The 27,703-nt window shown below is 37.2% G+C and overlaps 1 protein-coding gene and 1 long non-coding RNA gene across 3 annotated transcripts; one reads left to right on the plus strand and one right to left on the minus strand.

Moving 5' to 3' along the window:
* LOC149050625 (uncharacterized) lies at positions 1 to 19,881 on the minus strand. The gene is made up of 17 exons (XM_089193002.1): positions 19,856 to 19,881; positions 19,312 to 19,398; positions 17,350 to 17,418; positions 16,822 to 16,893; positions 15,193 to 15,264; positions 12,855 to 12,926; positions 12,325 to 12,396; positions 11,629 to 11,694; positions 10,444 to 10,515; positions 9,609 to 9,680; positions 8,735 to 8,809; positions 7,218 to 7,289; positions 6,005 to 7,025; positions 5,132 to 5,213; positions 4,804 to 4,842; positions 3,646 to 4,020; positions 1 to 3,250 (listed from the first exon to the last, which is right to left on the minus strand). Exons 1-17 carry the CDS (start codon positions 19,879 to 19,881, stop codon positions 3,111 to 3,113), a joined length of 2,484 nt encoding a protein of 827 aa, XP_089049128.1. The 3' UTR covers positions 1 to 3,110.
* Positions 19,882 to 24,160: 4,279 nt separating this feature from the next.
* Positions 24,161 to 27,462, plus strand: LOC149050626 (uncharacterized). 2 transcript variants are annotated; one of them, XR_016184247.1, is made up of 3 exons: positions 24,161 to 24,530; positions 24,606 to 25,381; positions 25,550 to 27,462. It is a non-coding gene; the product is annotated as an uncharacterized LOC149050626 (long non-coding RNA). The 2 variants fall into 2 exon arrangements; XR_016184246.1 differs by having other exon boundaries at positions 24,470 to 25,381.
* Positions 27,463 to 27,703: the final 241 nt, after the last annotated feature.

Consider the following 27,703-nt stretch of genomic DNA (forward strand, 5'->3'; position numbering starts at 1 on the left):
ATGGTCGATTTACAACGCCTAATATTCCGATATGTGAACATTTTACACTCTCGTGTGTCCGTTGCGGTTTCTGGTGATTTCTGCCTTGAGACGTCTAGGAAATGCTCAAAGTTGTAAAACACGTGTTTAGCTTTTGAGGTTTTTGCCATGAATGCGACCCCGGCTAGACGGGTTAGCCTACCTTGAGACGTTTACATGGCAAATTGTTACCCCGGCTGACAGGGTTACCCTACCAGGCAGAAAGGGCAACCCGCCTTGGCGGGTTACCCTACCTATCATGTAAAGGTGATCAAGATAAAATGAGAGATTATATGGAGTGGGTTACCCCACCTAGGCGGTTTACCTCACCTACCTGGGGTTACCTCACCTACCTGGGGTCCCCCACCTCCATGTATACAGGCCCTAAGTGGCGAGGTGTTGTTCACCATTCTCATCAGAGGTCATTCGCCGAATTTTCTTGTTAGTAATATAAAAGCCAACGGTGTTTATGTAACGAAAAGAAATCATACATGGCTGCTTGGAAATATGGAATTTCTCTTAACGTCTTCAACTTGTTATCTCACGAGTGAGCGCAGCGAACAAGAAATTTGAAGAGAGATTCCATAATTAGAACTACGCACACCCATGTGTTATTTTCTATTTAATTTGAGATTATAAAACAATTTAATATCTCTTGGTCGTGGCATATCAGGACAGTGACGAAATATCGTAGGATTGGAGGGATGTTAGATTACGTTTCTGATTGTTTATTTGCAAATATGGGTTTGGTAATCTGCGACATATCAGGTCAAACGTTTCCTTATACCTTCTCACACATGTAAAAACACTGACGGATGAATAGAGCTGAAACAGACTATTTTATCCATTACTAATAACATTTCTAGCTCTATGCAGTCTGCCAAAATACTCCGTCCTGATTACAACTTTTTTCTGGGTTTGGGGTGGGCAATCAGACCGAATGAGAAAATTTGGGATAATTATGGCATTTTATTGAGATGCGGCAAGTTTTAATCAACAAAAATTCACCTATGTCTTCTACGCTGATAGACATACAACCTAACAATAGTAGGCATATTCTCCATGTTATCTTCTGTACATGTTTATAAGATGCTGACGAGGAAAATTTGTTAAACAATTGAGAACTTCTTAAGCTGGTGATCATTTCCTTTATTATCATGACCTTACTGTTTGACTGAGGGGAGAAATTAGATGCTAGTCACTCTTAAAGGTCAATGGTTAATGGATAGTCATCTAAAATAAACCACATTTTTTTATGATTTTTATTTACTTAGGCAGACGAGCTTGACAATATACAGCATTCTACACTTCCATTTGTATCCGTTAACAGCATCTTCATTCGTTAGCTCAAAATGAACCAAAAGAGATTGACTGATACATATGACTTATTTGATGTTCGTCCTCGTGTCTTTCTGTATTACGTAAGTAATACCTTTTTCCTTTTGATTAGGGCAAGCTTCTGCAAAATTTACTTATGAGTCAAGATAACAATAAATCCAAATGAATAAATAAATGAGTCAGATACACGTGCATCATCTGACCTGAGCACTTAGTACATGCGTGCTGTAGGGTAAATAAGATTTATGGCTTAGCATTGTTGAGTAACGCAGCCATCTACTAATTACGTAGGATGGTACATTTTTTTTCTTTTGGGTAAATAAGATTTATGGCTTAGCATTTTTAAGTAACGCAGCCATCTACTAATTACGTAGGATAGTACTTTTTTTTCTTTTGGGTAAATAAAATTTATGGCTTAGCATTGTTAAGTAACGCAGCCATCAACTAATTACGTAGGATAGTACTTTTTTTTCTTTTGGGTAAATAAAATTTATGGCTTAGCATTGTTAAGTAACGCAGCCATTTACTAATTACATAGGATGTTATTTTTTTTTCTTTTGAGCAAATCATGAGTAAGATATCAATAGTAATTTCAGATTGAATACATATGATTCATGGCTTAGCATTGTAATACAACACAACCATCTACGAAATATATAAGAAGTTGCCTTGTAATGAAACAATTATGAGTAAGCTGTTAATAGTAACTTGAAATTAATGGTAACTTCAGATTGAGTAAATATGATTCATGGCTTAACATTGCTATTCAATACAGCCTGCTACTGAGTACTTAACTTCAAATTGAATAAATGCGAATTATGGCTTAGCATTGCTATACAACAGCCATCTACGGAACTTATGTCATATTTTATGTGTTGTCAAGATTGAATTAAACAAATCATAGCTAATAATATTATGGTAAATTCAAATTGAAAATTTGAATAAATATGATTCATGGCTTAGCATTGTAATATAACACAGCCATCTACTGAAAATCTCAGATGTTTAAGTTGAATTAAACAAATCATAAGTAAGGTATTGATAACAGCGTTAGATTAAATAGGATATATGGCTTAGTAACGTTATACAAGACAGCCATCTACCCGGCGAATATATAAGATATGTAGGTTACGTTGAACATTAAGCTTAAGCGAGAAATCGATTGTAACTTTAAGTTTAGTAATTACTCAAATTTTAATTAATAAAAAGGGCTCTCCGATCTTTGATTCGGGTATCCGCCAATAAAGCAAGCACTGTTTGTCCATTTTAAAGTTCACTCTCGTTAATGAAGTGTTATCTGAAGTAATATTACTGCAAAGGACAGAGATGGGCCTCTAAAATAATTTTAAGTTATACCAATTCCAAGGTTACCTACTGCTGAAGGGACTTAACATACTTTTGATCTCTAATGGTACATGTACAAAGTGTTACATATACAGTCGAAAACCTAACTAAACAACACATTGACACGTTTTTTTATTACATTTAGCCTATTGAATCATAATCAATATGTATCTGGTATAACACGACACGAGCACTTACATTTTCACATAAAGCAATAGGCTCGTATTTTGACACTATGCACGAAAACTACTGTTTGTTGAAGTATTTCAAAGTCATTACAGGGGCCAAACACCTACCTACGCAATCGATTTTAAAGTTAATTTGTTAAACAAGAAAAAAATGCAACACTTTAGGTACATGTACTTCTCTTACATAACGAATGCACTCATCTGAGAATACAGTGTTGTTGTTTACACACTCGTTTCTTTTATACCATCGAGCGCTGGGTAAAAAAAATCAAGGTCGGAGTCATCATCAAACGTGGCCAGCGGCGCTCTTGGAGACTCTCGCCCAGAGGCTGCTGGGAGATTATCATCTGCCTGGTGTTTATCTGTTGCATAATCACATGACACAAGAAAAAAAGAAGACACTCAGTCACGTACCGTGTGTTAAATACTTAAATTCTGCTTAGACTAATTCATAGCGAGATTGTTATAAATTGGGGCACCTTAGTACAACTTAAGCCTCGCAAAAGCGCTTCCTGTCACTGCTGAAAGAAAAACCGCTCCAAAATTTTCCAATGAGGAAAAGTTCCTTCACTATTCCAATAAACCGCTGAACGTAGTTAAGCAGGGCAAGGGAGGTAACGAAATTGTAGAAACTAACAATTTGTTTAAGGTATAAAATGAAGACAGATCGTTCACCAATAGTCCTTCAAATTGATGAAAATAATCTCAATATATCAAAGTTCTTTTTTTAAAAGAAGCAGAGGGTTGATAAACATACCCTTATTCACAATTAACTCGTCGCCTTCCCCAGCCTCATCTTCCATGTTATCTTCTTCTTGCTCTTCGCATTCTGTGAATTCCTTTTCTAGTTGTTCTTTTTGTTTGTCAGGTCCATGTTCCATGTTATCTTCCGCTTCCTCTTCGCATTCTTTGAACTCGTTTTCTGATTCTTCTTCTTGTTTGTTAGGTTCGTCTTTCAGCTCTGATGGGTCTTCGTGGTCTTCCTCGGGTTTTTCTTCTTGTTCAGTCACAGCTCTCTCCTCGGGCTCTTCATGCTCGGCCTGCTCAGCGTTTTGCTGATGCTCGCTTTGATCTCTCGATTCGTCGTCACTGTCATCGCTGTCATCACTCTCTGCGTCTTGTTGGATTTGAACTGTAAAGAAAAAAGTTAAAAAAAAATAAAAAGTGGATTGTACCACGGGTGCTACTTCCTTTAGTACCATTCTCAGTATATCATTTAAAATCAAAGAGTATATCATAACATTTTATTGATCTTGTGCACTGTTGTCTGACATAAACTCTAACGAAAGGGCAATAGTCTTTATTGGAACAAAAACTTGGGTAGCAGCTCTTTCAAGAAAGATAAATAAGTTAACAACGATTGTTACGTATTTTCTTCATTAAACATCCGCGGCATTTATTTTAAATTTAACCAGGTAACCCCGGCGTTTATACGAGTCGAGACGGCTATTGACGGGATTTAGTTTCCTGTCATTTTACGCCGATTTTTCTTCGCTCATCCTCCGACTTCAAGGAGTAGTCGGTCAATACGGCACGAATTTCGCTTTTTTCCAGTCGTAAAAACTTGTCGCTCGTTATTCTACAGGGATTACTCTTTTTCCTTTGAATATTTTCTTGTATAAATTTGACAACAGTGCTCTTTAATTAAGTGTAGTTACTTGAAAGTGAGACTTAAACTAAAGGGCGGAACCTCGATTTAAACCTCAATTATACGCTTACGGCGTTCAGATCTAAATAAGCAGTTTCGCGTAGACGTTTTAATCAAGAAAATACGTAAAACTGTTTTCATATTTTCAGCTTTGCCCATCCATTCTTCATAGCACTCTGTCTCTCTTCGTTTCAGATTTACCCGAGCGATTTAGGAAATCGAGCGACTTTCCCCAATGTTTACTTGAGCCGAGTAAATATTTCATACCTTCTTCGATGACTTGCATTTCAACGCCCTGATCTTGGCCTTTGGAAAACAGCAATGACATAAGTCAAACATACTCGAATAGTATTTATCTTCATCATTGTAAATATCAGTGATTTGTGGATGGGTGAATCATGTATGAAGATATAATCAACATCACCAAAGATAGTCATTTTTTTCCTTCCTTTTTTTTCTTTAAAAGATAATCATGCAGAAGTGCAACAGAAGCCAGAAGGTAATCTGATCACGTGACAATAAAACTTAATCAGACAGGTACTTAATCCTTAATCCTTAGTCCTTATTTCCGGAGGACGATTTTCGATAAATTTACCTTCATTGTTTTGATTTCGTCCACACTTTTCCACCAAATAGCTCCATAACTGTTGGAATTTAGCCTTCAGAACACGTCGTACCTAAATGCAAGTCATCAAGAACAAAGAGCAAAACAAAACAAATTGGAATACTATGTGTACTGATTGGTCAAACACCTTGGTTCTCTGAACCGATCAATCTTGATCTAATTTTTAAAAGTAGTTGGGTAATAACTCTCTTTGGATGTCTGTGAGAAACTCGCAAAGTTCAAAAGTCCCTCGCTCTCGGCTGGTGATTCAAAACTTTTTGAAGTTCTCCCAACATCGCGCGTGGGATGTTCTGCCGGTAAACCGAGCGAGAGTCCTGTCCAATGCTTAAATGATCAATATGAAGGTTTCAACCAGTCAGAGTACTAGTCACTTATGCTTAGTAGGTCACCCAGAAACAGAACCGTTTTTGTTAGTTAGGGCTCTTTTTTTTTCCGTGCGATCTTTTCACTTCACCGGAAGTGTCATTACTTGAAAACAAACAATTTTATTTTTCGTTAGTTACGCAGTTCTTAGGCACGTATAGAAAAATTCAAACACTGCTTGTATCTTAGTAAGTAGCATAATAAGGCTGGTATACCTAATGCCGAGCAACGCGAAAATGTTGTCGTTCTAGATTTATGGGAAATGGTTTCTTTTGGCAGATTAAGGACAGTCGGAAAAATATTCAAATATCAAAACCCGCTAAATTTCCTTGCAAATTGGAATGTATTTTCTTTTTAACTAGTTCTTTTGATATTCTTCACGAGATAGAATAAAATGTTTATGAAAGTATCCTTTAAACTTCAGCTGATCAAGCTGCAGCAAGACGTTTAAGCAAAGATATGAAGGTTGCAAGTTACTACCTGTACTGTTGATAAAGTGTAGAGAATGGGATTGATGGCAGAGTTAACCGGCAGAACAAAGACTGCGATCCAAACTGCGAGGTCACCAGGTGTACGGAAGGATTTTTCCACGAGAGACCTCATTCCAATCACCACAATAGGCATCCAGCAGACACAGTCGGTAAGAACAATGAAGAACACTCTTTTGGCGAGCGAGGCCTCCCTCCTCAGATCGGCTGCCCTTGCCTTGGCTTTCATTCTCCTCTCTCTTTCAGTCCCTTGCTGAGCCATGCGCCTGTTTGATGCGCAGGACTTATAGATTATCATCGCATATGCCACAACGACAAAGAGCACAAGGGTAAAGTTTAAACCCACAAACATGGCAACAGAGTACTCCCAGCCCGACGGCTTATCTGTGGAAAGCTGCAATGGCAGACATACAACTGATCTGCCATAAAAGTGATGACCTTTCTGGCGACTACCGAAGTAGTCGAAGCCCACCGTGGGAATAAATGCAATTATGACACCAACAATCCAGATAAGAAAGCACAAAAGGTGCGTAATCTTAAGTGCAAGGGACTTTCCACGATAGGGGAATAGAATATTCTTCATCCGGTCGGCGGAGAGCAAACAAATCGTCATAACAGACACCTCACTTGACAACACGGCAATGGCACCTGTTATCTGACATGTCAAACTTGAACGCCAGTAATAGTCATGCAAATAATACTCCCCTGCCCAAATGGCATCCACCACACCTATAGTTATGAGGTAGACACCCATAAGTCCATCAGCCCCAGCCAAATGTATCAACATGATGGACTGTATCTTGTTTTTCTTCTTCTTCTCCTTAAACACCAACCGCCACACAATGACAAACACAGCACCAACCAACGACATAATTCCAACCACCCAGAGGCACTCCCTAGGAGCTCGATTTCTGAACAAAGTTTCACAACTGGCGAAGCTGTCGACATAAGCAAAGTCGCAATCTGCATCCTGCTTCGTCAAATGGCAACACATCAGGTTGGTGTCTACCGTCCTACGGTTCATAAAAAGAGTTGAAATGAACAATAAAAGGGGAAAAAAGAAAAATTTGATTCGTCACAGGATCTAAATTTACAAGAAAATGAAAGTGTAATAGTAATACAATAAGCGCAGTATAACTAGGCACTGGCAAATGAAATTTTTTAATTTTAAACTCCTCGCGTGGAGAACATTTCACTTGACTTACGCAGTTATTAGATACTTCATGTTTGAAAAGAAACCCTCCGGTAGTTCTCGCATTTCGTTGTAATGGAAGTACCTGCAAATTTAAGGAAAGTAATTCAGGCAAACTTTGCTCGCTAATTCTTGATAACATCGATATCTTTAGCCTATTAATCACAAACATTACTAATTCCTCGAATATTATTGGAGCATTCGCGGCTTCATTTTTCACTAATCATCCCATACAGTTGTAATAAGACAGTGTAATCGGACAGTTGGCTGTAATCGGACACCGGTAATCGGACAGTTGAAGCAGCCAATCGTACTAAGTCTACTCAGCTAATCCACCAATCACAGAAATGATTGAAATAATCACAGCAACAATCACTTATTCAAAGAAAAACTGGGAAATTTTCAAAATGGAGGAATTTTTAACTTAAGACATTGTCTCTACTGGAGATATTTGTTTTAGGTGAATTCGTTTTTTCGGAAATTCAAATGGCTATAATTACTTAGTAACAGGACTTCTTGTTATCTAATTCTGTGTGTAATCATAGCCGTGATTAACAAATCGGACTCCCACCTCGCCGTCGTCTGATTTTGTTGATCACTCGTATGATTACAGACCGAATTGGACTCCACTCAGTCCTATTATCGTTATGTATTAATCAGTTTTTCGGCTCTCTGTTGTTCCTTTTCCTGCCCAATTCTCAACAATTATTTGAAAGATAACTAACACCGAAGACGGATAACTCGTCATTGAGTATGTAAAACATAGCAGGTAATTTAGTGTTAACAACTGGGTTGAAAACGTAAATTAGCCACCGTAAAGGGTAAAAAAGCTGACGTTTCGAGCGTTAGCTATATCGCTCTGACGAAGGGCTAACGCTCGAAAGGTCAGCTTTTTTACCCTTTACGGTGGCTAATTTACGTTTTCAACCCAGTTGTTAACACTAAATTACCTGCTATACTCTCCTACCGACGCAGCACCACAGTTTCTTTAGAAACTTACCCCTTTATTCATTATGTAAAACATACTTACACAGGCTATGCCGAAGTGTCTTTATTTGTTATATTCATATGCTGTTAATCCTCCAATGAGCACCTGGTGCACTCATTTCAAATTTAGGTTGAAAAGATGGGTCGCTCACTACAGAGAGAGTACTTTATGGGGAGGGGCCCTCCCTTAAGTTTTTCCCAAACTTTTTCTTGTGACCAGATATGACCGTCCCAAGAAGTATAACATGTGGGCGAAAATAAAAGAATAAACTGTGCATGAATGTACAAAGCCGATCGATAATAGCGGCACAGTTGGTACTTTTAGTATATCAGTGGTGGTATGTATGTGAAAATCGTTTACTCCATTTTCCCTTCTTAAACAATTCGGCCAGTGGTATGATCACTTGTACATTCATTAAAATGGGGGAGGGGTGCTTATCGGTGAGTTTACAGCACGTGAAAGTCGCACCAACAATATCTGTCTCCCTTGAACTCAAAGTAGTTTGAACACACCTGGAATATTATCAGTTTACTCATACTCACAGGAATCGAATACTTGGGGCGACATCTTTGAATTGTTCGTTGGTAACGGTGCGGATATTGTTGAAATAAAAGCTCCTACAGAACGATGAAACAGTGAAAAGTGTAGAGCGTCAACTGACAAGCATTAAAGCGTAAATTAAAACAACACTGGACAGAAAATTAGCCAAGGATGGAAGGCAATATCTTCCATTTGTTCAAAATGTTCTGCAACGAGAGAAGAACCTCACCGTACAGTAGGCAGTGCGCCATACAATAATGTCACATAAGTATTTTTACGAATTTTCATTTTACTGAGAAGTTCTTCAAAGTGACAGTTAAGTTATCAAGAATGAACAAAACATTCTCTATTTAAGTCGCAATTGGTAATACGGTTCCAGATCTATTTCTATCCGCGTGGCCGATGCCGATTTAAGTAACCCCATGAGTATTGTCATGCTTACCCTCGAGAGGTTTTCACGCTAGAAGTCTTTGTAAACTCAGTGTTTGAATCTGGAAGGGGATACCTTAGCAGGATCTTGTTTTTGGTGGTTAAAGAGACCTGGTTTCTCTCAAGGTTTTGTCTGATTTGCCTTTTGGTGGTTCACTCTTCTTCTAGTTAATATAATCTCTTAGTCAGTCTGTTTTCACTTTCACAATCGTAATATTTCGTCGTCCATCACACATGGTTTTGATCATAAGGTATGATCTGTCCTCGGGGGTAGAAGATTGTCCGTGTTTTTGGTTTGGAGCTTTGTAGGCCTTTTGATTTACCTGAGCCGAACTCGTCGCAGATAATGGCTATACATTGCTATAATTGCATCTTCACGAGACCCTTACTAATTTTACAGTACCTCGTTACCGTTAATCAGAGGACAGTTTAGAAACAGTTACTTACATAGTCATTATGTTTTTCATGCCTTTAAAAACTTCACGTGGCAGATAGTTAATGTTGTTTTCGTAAACAACCCTAGAACAACATAGAGGGCACATCATTATTATCAGAAATATAGAAAAATTTAGTGGTAAGCACGTATTTACATAAACTTTCTTCCTATCTTCATTGATTCTTAAATGCCTTCTCCTTACGACATCTTCAAGAGCTATACGATATTGAAAACATAGTAATAAAGTCAAAAACAAAAACAAAAAAACAAAACAAAACCTCACAGCCGGAAAGTTAGACTGATATGCAGTTTGCGGTTACCTTGCTGAAAATGTCAAAACTTAGTGCATGCTAGTATTTGTACTTCTATAAAAGCATTGTTTCACTGATCTGTTGATTTTTTCGGGGGTGAGGGAGAGAATTGCTACATCTCTAATTCTCTTCTTTTTCTGTCTTTTTCTGGAGAAATCCGAGGTGGCAGTTGCTATCTTGGATGGATGACAAAGCATCTTTTTCAGAATTCTGCTAAGGTTTCTGAGGTTTATCCAATCAAAGTACACTAGCTTAAAAATTTAGTGAACTTTGGGAAAAAGTGGTGGGAGGAGGAAAGAAAGGTCTATTCGCTCTACTGACCCTCTGGAAAACTAAAATGATAATGAATACTTGTATTTTCGAGAGTTACTCCATCCTTGTTTTTGCAGTTGTGTGTCCTCCAACCGAGAGTAGAAAAAAAAAGCTGAACAATTCGGCGAGCGAATGAATATCAATTAAAGTTGATTAAATACATATTTGGTCAAGAATAGTTACTCGTGCTGTCAGGTATGATTTCTATCGAATGTTTACTTACAGTTCTTCCAGTTTGGACAGGCCTTGGAACTGATCAGGTGATAGGGCTACGAGGCTGTTGTTATACATGTATCTACACAATAAAATGTACCAGGCGCTCGGTATAATGACAGAGTCTTCGATGGGGGAAGTATTTATTGACCTTAATGATATTTGGCAGCACAGAGCTGACTGCGAAACTTAGTGATTCTTAAGTAACCTTGACCCAGCATAATCTTTTGAGGACCTCGAGACTAATTTAGTCCCGAACCCTGTCTCATATCATACAAACTGTTTTATCCCTAATTAAAGTCAGTCGAGTTAAACATGCTTAGTATGGAAACCTCCTTTGAAAGTGTGTTAGCGCCTTAGTATTCGGCAAACTGTTCTACTGCTCATCAGTGTGCTCAGACACTTCCTGAAAAAACATCTCATAAATGTATTTGGACCAAAACGTTGCCACGTGCATTGTGACAAGAACAATTAAGTTCCATCGTGTTACGTCTTCACCGAAAGGACTATCCTGGGCGCCAGGTAAACAATGGTTAAACCTTAGTAACGCTATTGTGACATGTAAATGAATGATCGGACGTGCGCCCATTTACGAGTTAAAGCTCGTATTTCTAATCGCATCACCCAGAATTTTACGCTTTTAGTTTGAACAATCCTTTTCTGGAACATCTGGAAAAGCTGCTTGAAAAATGTTATTTAAAAACTGGAATTTATAGATCCTGTGTTTTCATTTAAAATCCCAAATAAACTCAATTTTGACGAAAACGTTTTGAAAGCCGCTGAAGAATTTTAATACATTTTTTAAAGAAAAATGACAATCGATTGTTAAAGTTTAATTTGGGTTAATCGTCAATCATCAGCGATCATTTCTAGCATATGGTCCTTGTCAAGCCCCAAGGGGAGGGTGCTGTTAAAGTATTGTAAGGGATGTGTTGTATTATATTTTGTTATATCACCTTAAACATTTGAACCCTGGTTATTCTTAGTTGATGGCATCTCTTTCCAAAGTGGATGTTTATTTTTAACTTTTTACTCAATTAACTTCCTTAAACAGACTTTTAAGTCATAAGAAGATGCCATAGAAATAGTCCGTACCCAAGCTGATCCTTTGATTTTGGTCAACGCTACCTTTAATTAATGCTCATTATACAAGACACGTACTGAGCCAGTTCTATCACAAACGTGAATCACTTACAATATTTTCAACTCGGAGAGATTTTTGAATCTTGGCAAGCGCTGAAGTTTGTTACTGGAGAGTAAGCTGTGAGCGATATATAAAATGAAAAAAAAGTCAGTTGAAATAGAATTTCAGATTCTTGGAAAGGTTCTTGTTCCCTCCAAATAGGTATGAAATAAAACCCAATTGGTTCTGGCAAATCTATTTTGAAGAATTACAAAGTTCTACCCATTTTTTCTGAGTACATAAACTGTTTACTCCTGATCCTGAGAATTTAGGCAAAAGATACCATTTGCACTTTAATTGTTAACATGGGCGTTTTCATATCATGACATCACTTTTCAATACTGATGCACCAAACTATAATATGTCACTTACATCACAAATCAATCTTTACAGAGTTCCCTGGTTACTCAGCAAAAAAATTATAGTCACAAGTCACGTGAAGCAAAAGGCTGTGTGAGACAATTGAATTTAATATTGACCTCTTTTTTTCGATTGTTCTCAATGACCAACTCCACCAAAGTTAGTATTATATAAAGCCAGTTGAGCTTATGGAGTTTATTTTGATACGCTTCATGTAAGAGTCACAAATTCTAAATTCGCGAAGCTCTGTTTTTATAATGGTCTTAATGCATTAATTTACATAAAGCTCTATGGAAAACTGTACATTATAATTCCCTTTGCTGTGAAGTTTCTACGAATGCCACTTACAGCTTTTCCATCCGGGTAAGGTTGCCAAAAACATCCTTGGGCAGACGCTGAATTTCGTTGTTCGACAAATCCCTTAGAGTATTTATTGAGGAGAAGAGTTAGCTAGCTTTTCAAGAACACAAATTTTATTTGGAAAATGGGTTAGGCCTCCCCCTTAAACGTTTCTCTTAGGTGCCGGACAGGAGCCAAACCGGATAACGAACAATAAATACCATTTGTTTTTACCGAATCAGGAAAGGAAAAGTTTTTCTATTTGTCTTTAAAAACATCAAATATAATTAAGAATCTCCAGTATGAAACAACTGGACTCAACGAACATGTTTATTACTTAAAGCTGATAGACCTTTCCTTAAGACAATAATGGCAGAAAGACCTCGTACATTAGTGCGGCATCTATCGCAAAATAACACCTGATTCAGTAATTTATTCCAAATAAAGCCGCATTCCAAGCGGAAATATGCGAGATTTCAAATAATTGTAAAAGTTTAGGTTTGACCGGTTTTTTTAGTACAAGGAAAAGTCCTACGTACAATTCTTTCAGCTTGGTATTTGTGCTAAGTATCCCTCGAGGAAAATTCTGCAACTGATTGTAGGACAAGTCCCTAACATTTGTAGAGTGAGATGATGATCAGTAAGAAAACAAACCAAGGAAAAAAAGAGTCCCAGATAACAAACTTTATTTTTTTGCTAGAGAGCACGGTAACGAATCCTGCAATCTAATTGATTCTTTACCCGGTCAGTATTTTCCTATCTCTGCCCACGGGCCAAGGTAACACTTTCGTGAGTCGCCGAGTACATCCCAACTTTAGTTCCCGTTTTTCATAAATTTATCTCGTTTTTCCGGCTGGGCAGTATTTTTAAGCAAACACGTCGGTCACTACCTCAAGCCGATAAATAACTTATGAATGCTCTCTTTTCTGTCTCTCGAATCACTTTGGTTGACAGAAAAATATCGGTTTCAGAAAGAATTTGTATAAACAATAGTGAAATTTCGTTGGTTGACAAGCGGCCTGAAAACCGTCTGCAATTAATTTTAATCGTTCACAAAAAGTACCTAGAAAGTTAAAACGTGAGGTATTTGGTTACAGTTAATTAAAGTGAACGATGGAACATTCATTCATTTAATATCTGAATTTTCTCAAACAATTTTTTTGTGATGAAAGAGGGAGCGAAGTTTTAATTTCAGTCCTACAACAAATATACGCTCTCGATGAGTCTTTCCAAGTCCGTTCAATTTAGACATTTGTATCGTAAATTGTACAACAGAAATTTAAGGAATTTATTGAGAAAAGGCCGCATTAAATCCCCTTGTATCTCGTTGGAGTGTGCCATTCGATTTTAGTTTTTGTAGAGGAAAGACCAGATTTACACACGCCATTGCAGCAAACAAACGAGCAAACTGTCACAACTTCAAAATAAAAAATTTGAATTTACTCACAATTACTTTCCTCGCCGTTTACTTAATGAACAGAGGTAAATCTTTGTACATGAATTAATCGTCGATAAGGGTGAATAATACTTTCCGTTAGATCATTGACTGTTTCTGAAGAAACCATTGTCGTGACAGTCCTTGTCTACTAGTTCCGTTGTTTTTCAAATCTTCTTGCGCTTTTTTTTTCTTACGCGCTCTCTAATTGACAGGTGTCAGATTGTGACAGATACTTGTAAAAATAATGTTTCAAAGTTTCTTTGGAAGCCTTTTAAATCACCTGTATCGTTACGCAAATGAAAATGTTTTGGTGAGGCATCTCTCTTTAATTTGCATCACCTCTATTTTAGCTACCATTTACTCGCTCAAAAATGGTTCAGTTTAACGAAGATCTTGCCGTATTTACAGCCCTAAATCATTCGGGTTCTTTCGGAAAGAATTTCGTCAAGTTTTAAAAAATAACTATGTTATTTACCGGCCAAGGGTCGGTCCGTATTGTGATAAACTGTGACCGAGGTCTTGAAAATGCTGCCTGAGGCCGTACGGACCTCCCAGCCCGCAAATAACATATATATCTCATTAATGAAAAAAGAAACCTATTTTTAAGTGAAATGTATTGGCTTGAACTTGTGAATAGGTCTTCAAGTAAGTGTTTATCTCTTACTTCCCCCCCCCCCCCCGTAATTTCTGACACAAAGAATTCCGTTGAGAAAAATAATGAAATTTTTCGGTCCAATTTTTCTTCGCTTTTACTTTTAATAAACAAATCCGCCTCATTCGATAATTCAACATAATTATGATACGGGTGGGTGTTCTACGAGTTTCGTAGCACTATTTTCCGAGTTCCGTGAGGGCAAAGAAATGCAAGCAATAAGCAAAATGGTTAATCGTGTTATGTGTTAAACATCGAATAAAGGATTTATTACTCCTCTATTATTTCAATTTCTAGTATTTTGGTTTCTAGTTTTCGAAATACATCCTCCGGCCTCATCTGAGCCTGGTATCGATTGCATAAGGCCTGAGCGTTAGACGATTACCAAACGAGTGAAATCATCAGTGTTCCCCACCATCCCATAAAACCCGTAATCAGAGCAGCTCGTGCATTCCTAATCACGTCCATTGACCCGGTAGAACGTTCGACTGAATTAACTCTACAATGGAGTATAATCACTTCCTTCATTAATATTGTTGAAATACCAGTTACCAATTTCATATAAATTTGAGCAGTCCTACTTTGAACTACTCATACACAACGGCACAACGGATCAAACTCAATGATCGAAGAGTTAACTACTGGCTCAATTAAGAACGAAAGGTTTTAAAACCATATTTTGAACGACTTGAAAGCAATGTACCTCACACAAACGTAATGCATAAGAAAGAAAAGTTCTCATTGACTAAGATTTTCGGAAAGAAATGTCACGAAATTTTTTACTTACAGTTCCTCCAAGGCGGACAATCCTTGAAGAATTTTTGGAGGCAGCTTTTCCAGCCGATTGCCACTCAACCGTCTACATTATGAAAACAATAAAAATGATCTAAACTGACAAAAGATACACTAAGGGTGAGTTTCAAGGTAACAAATCGGTAATGGAGTATCAATTGATCCTCACATAAAAAAAAACTGCAAATGAGGCAAAAGCAGAAAGCGAAGACTGAAAAATATAATTCTGTGTTAGACAGGGCATTACTCTCTACAATTGCTTGAATCTTGTGAGGACCAGTCTGTCACTCATCGTTATTCATGTTTTTTTCTACAGCCATTTAGTTTGAATGCGCTAGGTCTTTGACAATAGTCTGAAAACAACTCTTCATTTGACTCGCTCTCGCTCGGAAATGACCTGCTGTCACTCATTGAAAAGATTATCTAGCTCTTTAGTTAAACCAGGAAATTTTCTCATCAGAGGACGAGATCAAATCTGATGTAATCGGTTTTAATCTAAAAAAGTACTTTTTGCCCCACACTTCTACCGCCTTTCCATTTAAGAGCGATTCAAAACTCAGTACTGCACGCTCGCCTAAACGGGATCGGAAATTTCACATCAAGGTGTGAACTCTACTACAACTCTGAACGGCGTCTGTTTCATCGACTGCAAAACTCTGGCTTTCACGTAGATCTTTCCATCATAGATTTTACTTCCTGGTTTTTTCAAATTCCCTTAACTAAGTTGAATTTCCTTCAGCACAATGTGAGGACATTTCCGAGTTGATACGACAATGTAGTCGTACTTCTGTCCATGATATTGTTCGGAAAGCTTACGAAGGTGTGTAGACCGGCCGAGCGCAGGGATTTTTCAGATTATCCAATCGTATTTAAAATCGCCACCATCATCAACACTATCCTCATTTTTGGTATCGTTTACTAGTTTACTTTTAACACAAAGTCTGAATTAGAGCGCAAACTTTTCCTTATATCCTTCACTTTTAGTTTCTGAATATTGTTACGATTTCTTGTCTTTGAATACTATTATCATTTCGTACGCGTTAAAGAATGAAAGTGCAAACTATTCCCCCGAAAGAGCACTGGTCTCTATTTGTTTATATTTCGCGGTCACCGTACGCGTCAGCATCGCTATGGTGTTTGGGCAGTTTCTTTTCCAACATGGCGCCAGGAATTTAATGAGTTTCTATTCGGCTCTTGATTTTTAACTCGTTTATCTAATCATCTAATAACCGAAACTGGTTTTTGTTAAACAACATAGCGGTTCCAAAAACTTTGTGGTCAGTCTGAGGTAATATTTCGCACGCTCATGAAGTAACGTGCCACAGAACGCTACTCCTTTCAAACAAGCAGTGATAATTAACAGATAAAAGCATTGTGTTAAACACCTTTGTTTCTTCAACTTGATCAGTTGTGGCTGCAGGCTACAGTGGTATCGTGCCGTTCAAATTATCGAACTATGTAATTCATTTTCCACGCTGAAATGTTTCTTATTTCTTAGTGTTACTTATATGTGAATAGATTAAATCATTTTTACGCCGCTAACAGGCTATTGCGTCAGAGACAAGGTAGAGCAAGTAGCTTGAAAAATATTTTTTTAAAAGGATACCAAATCATTAGTACTCACAAATATTTTAACTTATCTTGCCCAGTAAATAGATCTTCAGATAAGTTTTTTAAGTTGTTGTTTCCAAGCCACCTGTAAAGCGCATTAAAGTTGAATACCATTAGTATTTGAAAAGACTTTCATTCTCTCTGCTGACCAGAACTTGCGAGATGCAGACTACTTTCCTGAGGCTTTAACTAAACTTGCCACTCCTGTTGGGAGGAACTACTGTACAAATTTGCATGGACTCATTGATTGCTTGAAGAGCTCTATTTGCTTTTGAGTTCAGCAGGCCAAGTACATCTACTCTTGTGTTTCTAATGACAAGCCCTAGGTATCCGCCTCGCAGGATTTAGTTAATCTGGCGATTGACTAATTTGTTCAAGAGGATTCACACAAGTGCTTGCTGTTGGACAAGTTTATTGGGTAGTTAGAATACGTTTACATGTTCACAAAATTAAGTTAGTAAAGGATTTGAGTTAAAAGGAAGAATAATCTGACTAAGTCAGGGACAGTCAACTTTATTAAGCTTCAGAGAAAAATACTTACAGATCATTTAGCTTGAAGCGTTTGAATATATCAGGAGGAAGTGTCTCCAGTTTGTTGAAGTCTAGGGTTCTGCATAAAAGATATAATTATTTTCTTGAAGGTCCTCAATTGTTCGGTTTGGAGCGTTTGAATATCTTTGGACTCAGCCACAGATGAAAACAAATCAGAGACAGGCTGTTGTTGCATACGAGTGTTAATATTAGAAGTAAGAAATATTTGAACACGAGCGCGCTCATTTCTTGAGACCAAAAGCGTGCTATGTTAAGAAACTAATTACAGTGTTCATGGCTTTGGTAACAAAGAAGATACAATTGTATTTCAAATTAACTAAACCATGTTATAGTTCAAGTTTCGCAGATGATTTCTTCGTAAACAGATGACACATCAAAATCCAGTGAAGCGGTTAATTGTTTTTCCCCTCCCATCAAAATCTTTCGATGCTTTTAGCTTATCGATCACCTTGCCGGCCTCGTCAAAATTTCTTTTCCTCCCTTAAGGATATCGTGGAAATTCACCAGAGCAAAAGGTCCTTATACAGAAACTAGCATATTTTTAATACAAACTTTTAGAACCAAGTATATTGTTTTTTGACAGATCTTAAGGTTACTCCCTGTGTGTTTCGTACCGCCCGTTATCCTCTCCATCGAACCAAAATACCCACAACTGAGAACTGGGCCCCGATAGACCTTAGTAGACCATTTGCTTATCTGTTATTTATGTCTGATACGTCTCGTTTTCTTGGTGGATGTACTTCACCAATTTTAATCGAAATCTCGAAGGGTTTTACGGGTTGCATAACAAACCATCCAGGTTTACTCTAATTAAGTTTGATTCCTCAACAGAGTGATGAAACCTTGAAACAAATTACGAAACCAAACTTGAAAAAAAATAAGTTGAATAGTGGAATGTTGTTGGGATAATGAAAGTTGTTTCAAAATTTAAATGATCAACACAATCGATATTCTCATGTCAACATCTAAGTTTATTCTTGGCAGAAAGTTTTGAACGCGTGAAAATAAATTACGGTCTGAGGCTACGCTAAGCGCGCTTCGCTCACTGTAACTTTTGCTATGGAGTGCGATTGACCCTTCCCAAATATAGAGGCTGGAATATTGAAGAGTCACTGCGATTAAAATGAAACCTTCTTTCCAGCAATTTTTTGGTTCACAAAGCAAAAAAGACATTCGAATCAAAATGATTTTAATCATCTGAGAAATAACACTAAAAACTTGTTAAAACTCTCGCATTAAGGTCAAAAAAACTTAAAACGTTTTCACTCGGCTAAGGCCCCATTTATATGGTCTCGGCTACCCGAGACAACCCTCCCCTCGAGTTACCCTGGACGAGCCAACTTTTCACTTATTTCTTTACAAATTTTTCCAATATCCGCATGCCCTTCTCAGGTATACTCCGTTTTTGTTTGGCGTAACAGGAAAACTCGTTCCGTCTCAATGCGGCTTGGGCTATCAACATTTCCTGATTGGTTTTCAATTTCAAAAGTAGTACCATAAAAATATCACAAGCCATCGACAACACTACAGTCACTAAAGAGTATAAACAAGATGTTTAGTGCTATTTTAATTTCTCAACTGCCGTCCGCCATTTTGTCGAATATGTAACCTGGCTTAGCCGAAAGAGGGTTGGCGGATGTCAGATTTTTATACAAATGCTCCGTAAAGTTGTCTAGCGGTGGAGGTTGGGAGGTTGTGTCGAATACTCAGGACCATATAAATGGGGCCTAAAACACACCTGGTTAAAGAAAAGGTTGTAATACAGTAAAATAAAGTGTCCTTATTTCAATTCATATTTCTATATTTCCTATCAAGATTGAAAGTCGTTGGTTTACTATTAGTCGCCGTCGCATGGGAGGGTCTTTTTTTATTGCTACCATTTTTTACAGACCTTAGATATGGTAGAACTACTAACTCGAGTGGAGAAAGATTCGTAAGCCACAAAACCTACAGGTTTTTAACTTTATATTCGTTCCTCCAAGGTATGTTAGGTAATTGATCAGAGGACAAGTTCTTTATGTTGTTGTTGTTCAGGAAACTGCAATGGTGAGAAAGAAACCGTCAGAGTTAAAAAACAAATGGGTTAATCTGATTTACTTTGTAGTGTTACTGCAAAGCTGAAGATAACAAGACTTGTAACAAGATCAGACATGTTACTGACCACTTTACTGAATAAGAGTTATAAGTGCTAGTGATGAGATGAGGCAGGTATTGAGGAGTAGACGATTAGAAGGCAAACTGTTGGACTTTTCTCCCGGCAGAAAGAGTCAATATGAAATCTACACAAAATTAACAGAGGAGGTTTTAGCAAGCAAAGTAAGAAACGAAGAAAGGAGAAAGAAGTTCCCTATAAACCTTTTGGCAATCCTTTCTTTCTGGACCTTAAAATTGTCGATCATGTCAACAGAAGAATTCCTTAACATAGGAGTTTTGATTATTATTATTTTTTATTGAATATCTGATGCAGACAATACCATCTGCGCGTCTAAATTCACTTTACTTCTTTCATCATTTCTACCATGTTCACTTCTGTTTTTAAATTGCTCTTTTGTCTTCTTAATTATTTTCCCCTTTATATCCCGTATGCAACCAGGAATTTTGTGTACAGATTGCTAGTCAGGTAGAAGGACAGGTTACTGCGAGAAAAATTTTATGTTAACTAGAATAGTTTGCGTTAAAAAAAATAATTTCGTCTGTGATAGGTATCCAGAAATATTATAACATAGCTAGTAAATTTATAACATGGCTAGTAAATTTGTCTAATCAAATTCAATTGCGTGAGCGTACTTCATATTCCTATTGTGCATGATCAAGACGTCAGCAAAAAGATCCCTTGGGAAAAAAAATTTTCCATCGGGTTGAAAATGCTATAAAACAATTGGTTCCTACGTTAGCTGTGCGTTCATCGAGTTATAAAGTACTTGGGAAGTTTGGAGAGCACTCAAGAAGCTAGAGTTGCTCTCGGCTACGCCTCGAGCAACTCTTACGCATCTTTCGTGCTCTCCAAACTTCCCGCTTGCTTCATATCTCGATGAACGCACGCTGACGTATGAATCAATTGTAAAATTTGGTGTGGCTTAGATAAGAGTGCCAAGTGTTTTGAAATCTTGGCGATTCAACTGAGAAACGATCGCCATTCAGGCATCCATCGGCTGTAAGACGACAAAATTAATTCGAGTAGAACGGATCAACCCCACAAAATCATTAAGTGTGTCTGATCTCTCTACGAAAGGTAAAATGGAGGTTTTGGGTCTTTTTCTATCATTTTTGTCTCATCAATATACTCAAGTGGCTACATATTATACTTTTAGTTTGTTGTTTTTGTTGTTGTTGTATCTTACTTGCGACGTTTTAAGAACAAATGTTAAAAAAGAAATTGATCTAGATGTCGGTGAAGATTAAAAATCTAAACCTCGATCAATATCGATTTTAGCAAGAGATTATGATTAATCTCTTGATTTTAGCCAATCATGCCCTTCCGTTTGGCTATATACAGTCCTTCTGACACTTGGCCATATGATAAACAGTTATTTTCACAAACATCATTTCACAAGATTCAGTCAAGGAGAGTAAAAGAAACAGTAGCCCTATATCAGTTGTAGCAAAAGTGCTCCACAGCTACTTACAGTTCTTCAAGCCAATAAATTTCATAGAAAGCTTTTGGGGGCAGCTGTTCCAGTTCATTATAGGACAAGTCACTAAAAAAGAGAAAATGAGGTAAACCCAGTGACGAGAAATCAGTGATATGTGTCTCGAAGCCTGAAATCAACTTTGGCAAATAAACATTCTTAGGCAGAAGAAACTTTGAAGTCGAATTTCAACATGTAACAACACCCAACCCACCAGATCCTGTAATGCTGATAAACAACAAAGCCTGAGCAACAAAGCTCTCTTGATAGAAACCATGTAGCCTTCCTATCAATGCAAAATTATTTCGAAAATATTCATAGAGGAGAAGTCAATCTTCAAGACCAATGAGCGAGCTTGTTATGAAGTTTACCTAGGCGTGGTCCTAAATTGATACAAAGAGCTAACATGACTAAATACTACCCAACGTAACACATGTTTTCTGCAGGCTAATTTCTTTGACTGACTTAATTGTTATTGCCCCCAAAGCAGCAAAAAACGACGCGTTATTGCATTTGTTCACAATAACAGCAATGTTTATCGAAAGGAGAAGAATAGGTAAGTATGGTGGCATGTCGAAATGAAAGAACTGATCAAGCTCGCGCCCATTCATTTCAGTTGGTATCCACTCGCTTCTTGTGACTGAAACAAAGGGTACAACAGGAATTGAAAGGAACATTGGTTAGAGATGAAACTCTACATCTTTGACCAATTTTGTGCGTGACTTACTGAAATCAGGAAAATACTACTCCAGAACTTAAAGGTATTTGTTACTGGAATTTTGCAGGTGTTTCCAGCCCCACTAAAGGGGATGGGATTAATGACAGCTAGAAGAATTTCACTGATGTGAACCTACACTTAGCCTTAATGCCTAAGTTCAACTTTGAAAAGAACTTAGATCATAAAATTTATTTACAACTGCGGGAACCAAGCTGGTCACGAAAAGTAAAACGCAAGAAAGTGATGCTCAATAACTAAGGAACAAAATAATGTCAAATAATTAAATTTGACAGGAGTAGATGCGTTACAATCATTTCTAATGAAGAAATCAAGTGTGCTGCAAGTAAAAGACGCCATGACTACGAGATAAGTTACAATTGAGCCATATCGCTGATGTGTTATCTAATGACAGAAGTTTATTCAACATAATAATTAAAAAAAAAACAGTAATAATGCGAGAAAAAAGTTGCAATTTGTTACGACAAGCAAACAAGAAAAAAAAAAGAGGAAAGAAACAAGCCTAGTTGAATGACTTATGGTGATTGCACTTTCTTCAATCATCCCATTTTCCCCACCGTTTTTCAAGGTTTTCTTTGCATCAATTTTCAACATATTATCCCCACACATGATGTATCACATGTTTGAAAGAGAGTAGGTTAGCACAGGTAGCCACACTTCACTATGACTCGTCGCAAAAGTAACTTCTTTCCTTCACAAAAATATGAATGAGTCCCTTCATCAAAAACGTTGCCGAAATCCTCGTACTGTTATTATAGTCCAACAGTCCATTATTTTATTTTAGATTGAACTATATACAAGTCTATTTTTTATGGCATAAGCTTTCCAGCCTCTCCCAGCTTGAAATGTCATTCAACACACGTAGTACTGCGCGCTTTATCATCCGTTCACTCCTGCAACTCTGGATTGCCTACAAGTCGAAGTAGCTTAGTTGTATAAAGTTAGAACAATGTTATACATTTTGGGAATATTATATTTGGTCCGAATATTGCCGCTTGAATTACAAAACAAAGTCAACGGCAACCTACACTCTAGCTTAGCGAAGGTTCTCCTTGAACATTTTTTCAAAGAAATAAACTTTTGATAGCTGCACCACATGTCACATTGGATGTAATGATATATTCTGAAGACATTTCGTTGTCAAAGTGGTTTGTAGGAATTACCTAGTAATCAAATACAGTATGATGTAATAAAGTATCTTTCAGCCGACACTGGGCAATTTTTTACGCCTTAACCCACGAATCTCAGCTGAGGCACCGTTGCACATTACTTACATAAAGTCGCTCTCTAATTCGAATACTAAAGCACACTCTTCAAAACCTCGTAATCTCTGGTACAAAACTCATGTAAGAAACACCGTTCAGCCCTTCTCTTACAATGATTTAGGTTGTGTTTCTATTACCCAATCTAAATCCTGATTTTCCGATCCACATAAAATTTTGTGCTTCAAGGAAAAAACAAGTTTAAGACTACAATCAGGACGATCTCCCTCCGAACTTGGATCGCGCGGGTCGGTAGATCACTTTTGATCCCGATTACGTGGTGGAAACCATAGCGATTAACATGGCGGTTCAAAAAATGAAAAGTGAGCCATTTTCATTTTCAAGTCAGCCCAGGTTCTTGAACACTGCTGCACTCCTCCAGAAATCTTTAAGATTATGGAAGTTGAACTTGAATGTTAAGAATAAAACAAAGAAGTTGAAAATTCTCCCAGTTAAGAGGTAAATAGCATGTAATTTTTTCATACGGCGTAAGCATCCGCCCGAATTTGCAACATCTCTGTGAGTTTTCCAAAGCTTCTCAAGCATTATAAAAATGAGCAAGTCATCCATTTTCATGATGTTTTTCCTTGTTTCTCTATTTTCGTTAACAAGTTCTTCCAGCAAGGAGTAAAAGGCTGAGGGTAATCTACAGAAACCGCCATCATGTTTTACTCTTGGTATTTAAAAGATCCCGCCTGTTTGCCGCATGGATCGATCTCTTTTCAGATTTTTTTTCCGACTGGCAAAAAAATCCAAACAATCCTGATAGTCTAAATCCAAATATGCTGCACATTGTTGATTGCTGACCTTATGACAGCCTAGGTGACGTGCCAGGTTATTCCGAATGTGTGTTGGGGCGGATTCCGGTGACCCCCTTTGAAAATAAGGATTTTCTGCTGAGTTAGAGTTGCTACTGTCTGACATTTCTTCCAAGACTTGAAGTAATTTTGATATTTGTAATTTTGTTTCAGAAAACCTTCAAATGTCTGTCTAGATTTGGAATACGTGGTTAGTCTTTACGTGAATTCCCTTGCGGAATCAAAAAACGTAGTTGTGGTGGTAACCAGCCATTAACAATAATCATTTCCCTCTGTGCAGCCCTGTGTTCCACTGTACCAAAGTCCTCTTAATCCCCAAGTTCATTCCAGATTTCTAAATGTTGTCTCTTAAGGCCAGGATGCTAATGCCCCGAGGCTTTTATTGTCAGTTTGATTACATTGTGTCATTCAAAGCGTTAGACAAGGCATATCATGAAAACAAACAGGCTTGAGGTTGTTAACAAAAACAAACAAACGTAAAGAGCCAAAAGGGGGAGCAACGCCACCAGAGAACAAGCCGTAAGCACACCACGTTGGTCGGTTTTGGGCCAGGACGATGTTAGGGACGAACAGAGTCCATAGCCAACAGTGTTAGCCTTGACGAAAAGTTTCCACTTGTTTATGCCACTTCTGTGGATGGTAGTATTTTGGATGACTTGCCTGGTATCAATGGAAAGTTTCTGAGGAGAAATTACATATGTATGCCCGTGCAACATGTGCTCCAGGTAAGCTCGTTGAAATTTTCGCACAACATGACAATGAGGAAGCTAACCACTTGAGATTACTAATTTATCGTGCAGGTGAATTCGAAGAGCAAAGTGGTTGTTCCAACAAAATCGTTCCAATCAATGCCTTATAAGACTTATCATCTCAGCCGAGAATGCTAACGAACTTACCAGAGAGTTATTTGCAAAATCTGTGGCTTGTTCACCATGAACAAAGAGAGTTTGACTGAGGAGCAGTGTGAAAAATGGTTCCAGATTCGTTGGTGTTAAGGGTATTACAAAGGCTCGTGCCCAAGTTTGGCTTGGAGATTTAATGTGCCAAATAGTGGTGATGATGAAAAATGAGTGATTGTCATTTCATCAAGCACTCATGGATGAATTTTGTTGGGAACCTAAAGGCTCGTAATGCAGTTTAGAGCATTTAGGATGCCAGTAACACTTGCCACCATTATGAAAATTTACATAAACACTGACCAAGAATGTCACCAAAAAAGATTTCCTGTGAGGGTGTTGCATCTGAAGCTGGAGCTTTTAATGAACAGAAGACCAAGAGAAAGAAAAAGGCAAAGTAGACCAAGAAAATACTTTGTGTAATATGCATACATTGAAAGACAATATTTATTTGTTAATCCTTTGCCTTGTAACTATGGGCAAGGTGAACCAAACTTACATATTCTGCAAGTGTCTCTATAGTAATTTGATATCATCTTTTCAATCCTTAAGTATCTTTTAAGAATGCTGTGCTGGAGGACTTAAAGGAAGGAGTGCACTCAATGAGTAGTCGCTGTGGTTCCTCCTCCTTTGGGTTTCTTCCATAAACCTGTTTGGCCTCTGAAGCATAACTGTTTTAGGTACATGTACCATGTTAATGATGGCTGTGTTGAAGGTTTCCGTAATATCCTTTCTTCTGTTGATGTGCATCAAATATTGCTGGTGATCTCCATTCTGATTCACAGACATTTATTCAATGTCAATACCTTATGACTATCATTAATATTACTTTCTGTATTATTTAAAAGGAGAAGAGAAAATGTTTTGGATCATATCATGATGACTTGAGTGTTTTATCAGTCCCATCTGTTGTCTGAAGCAAGAAAGCAGGCTTGGGAAAAAAAAGTTGCCATTCTGGATCAGTGTAGGTAGCTGAGCTAAAAGCATGATAATTAAGCTGCTACATGAAATACCTTTAGATCAGTCTTTTGGTCAGCTGGTGGTTTATATGCTTTCTCTCTGGTGAGAAGTACATATTACGGTCTTTGTAAAGTGCATGCAGAGAATACACTTTTTCCAAACTTTGTGAATTTAGGATGTTGCACATGCATTCTTCCAATGATGATCTTACTGCCTGATAATAAAAGTTCGGTTTCTTCCACAACAAAATTTAATATTGTTGGTAGACCATCAAAACGACTGCCACCTACATGCATCTCTAAAGGCATTCAATTTCAAAGTTTTCTTTGACTTGTGGACTTGGTATTGTATGCTGGGAGCTAAATTTAGCCAATGTAAATAAACTAACTGATTTAATGACTGACTATGACTTATGTTGCATTTTGTTGAATTGTGTTAATATAGCTGAATGGTTAATTTGCATCTTGCCTCTAAGTCAGCATGTGTGTCAATTCCCTTTTATCCATACAGTAAACCAAACAACACTACTAATTGTTATATTTACAGTTTTTTGGCAGCATTGTCCTGGCAATTATGGAAAAAAAATCAAGGTAAATTATGCAAACCATTGTTTTTTCCCTTTAAAATCTAAAATAAATCTAATCATACATGAGTTAGAGGGCATGTTTTATATTGCTAACATAATGTAACAAAAAGGCAGAAAGCTTCTTTTTTCTAAAAATAATTGTATTCCATTTTTTTTTCTGGCAGTGAATGTGCTTAATTCCTGTCATGAAGGATTTGATGAAATGGAGTAAAGTGACTGACAGGTTGTGATTTATTGATAAGCAATCCAAGACTGGGGTAAAAATATTGCTCACAGCTGATATTCAACTTTCAAGCATACTATCTTTAGTTAATGGCTTCTTTGTAATTCAATTCAAAATAACAAGGTGTCCAATGCAATAAGCTGTTAGAATAACAAACACAATGGCTGTCTTTACTCATTGGAAATTATGGTGGAGGCTTACATTTTGTATCTTAATATCAGTCTAGATAAAAAATAATGGTATTAAAGATGTTTTCACCCTAAGCAAATCCAAATAGAAACTTATTCAAATTTTGCACCAAACTATGAGTTTCTTTTTTTTTAATTTAGTTCAAATACATAATTATATAATTATATATTCTTCTCTTTGTTTAAGTTAAAAAATCAGAGTCAATTAGTTTGAGAATTAGTGCTAAGTTTGAACTTGTTATTACTTTTGTATGCTGTATGTATATGTTCAGCAGGAAGTTACAATCAAACCAATATATGTTTCTCTTGATCATTTAATAGGTCTTTTATTAATGAATTATATAATGATATTGACTTTAATGAGGCTTGAATTGGAAATTTTGTCCAACAGATGGCTACAAAGTTCAATGAGTGATATCAGTAAGCTGAAATATGCCCAGGGTATCTCAGTTCACTTCCTGTTGAGCTTCAGTCTCAAATCAACAACTTGCATCTACTTTGTTACCTCAAAAGCTACTGGTGCATGTATGCATACCTTTACCTCTCCAAACACAATAAGGATTTGAAGAAACAGAATTCTATTCCCCTTATGCATCTGGTGTTATTTAATAATCCTTTATAAATCATTGTGGCCTTTTTGTTCTGGGAACTGAGGCATCCTCATGAACATTATTGTGAATTCAGCAAGAGTTTGATTTATGTGTAGTTGAAACCTTTATTGTGAAACCAGCTCAATTGTATGCCATTATTTGCTATGGAAAATGAATGATTAATAAAGAGTTAATCAATTTCATTGACCAGCAACAGTCTTGGTAGCCATTGATTCCTTTATTATTTGTAACTGTTGACTTTCTTTCATTTGTAAGGGCTTCATGATGGAATTGTTTGTGCTGTTCTCAACAGGTATTCATAAATAAGGCTTTCCTCAAAGTGCCAGGGTTTAGCGGTCAAATCATGGAACAAAATTCTTAATCTAATCAACAAAAATCATTAACATGAGCACAGTGTTAAAATGCACAATGCTTTCTTTCCTTTTGTTAACTCA

This window comes from Pocillopora damicornis, chromosome 2 (genome assembly GCF_964200805.1).
Source record: "Pocillopora damicornis chromosome 2, jaPocDami1.2, whole genome shotgun sequence".
Taxonomy (NCBI): Eukaryota; Metazoa; Cnidaria; class Anthozoa; order Scleractinia; family Pocilloporidae; genus Pocillopora; species Pocillopora damicornis.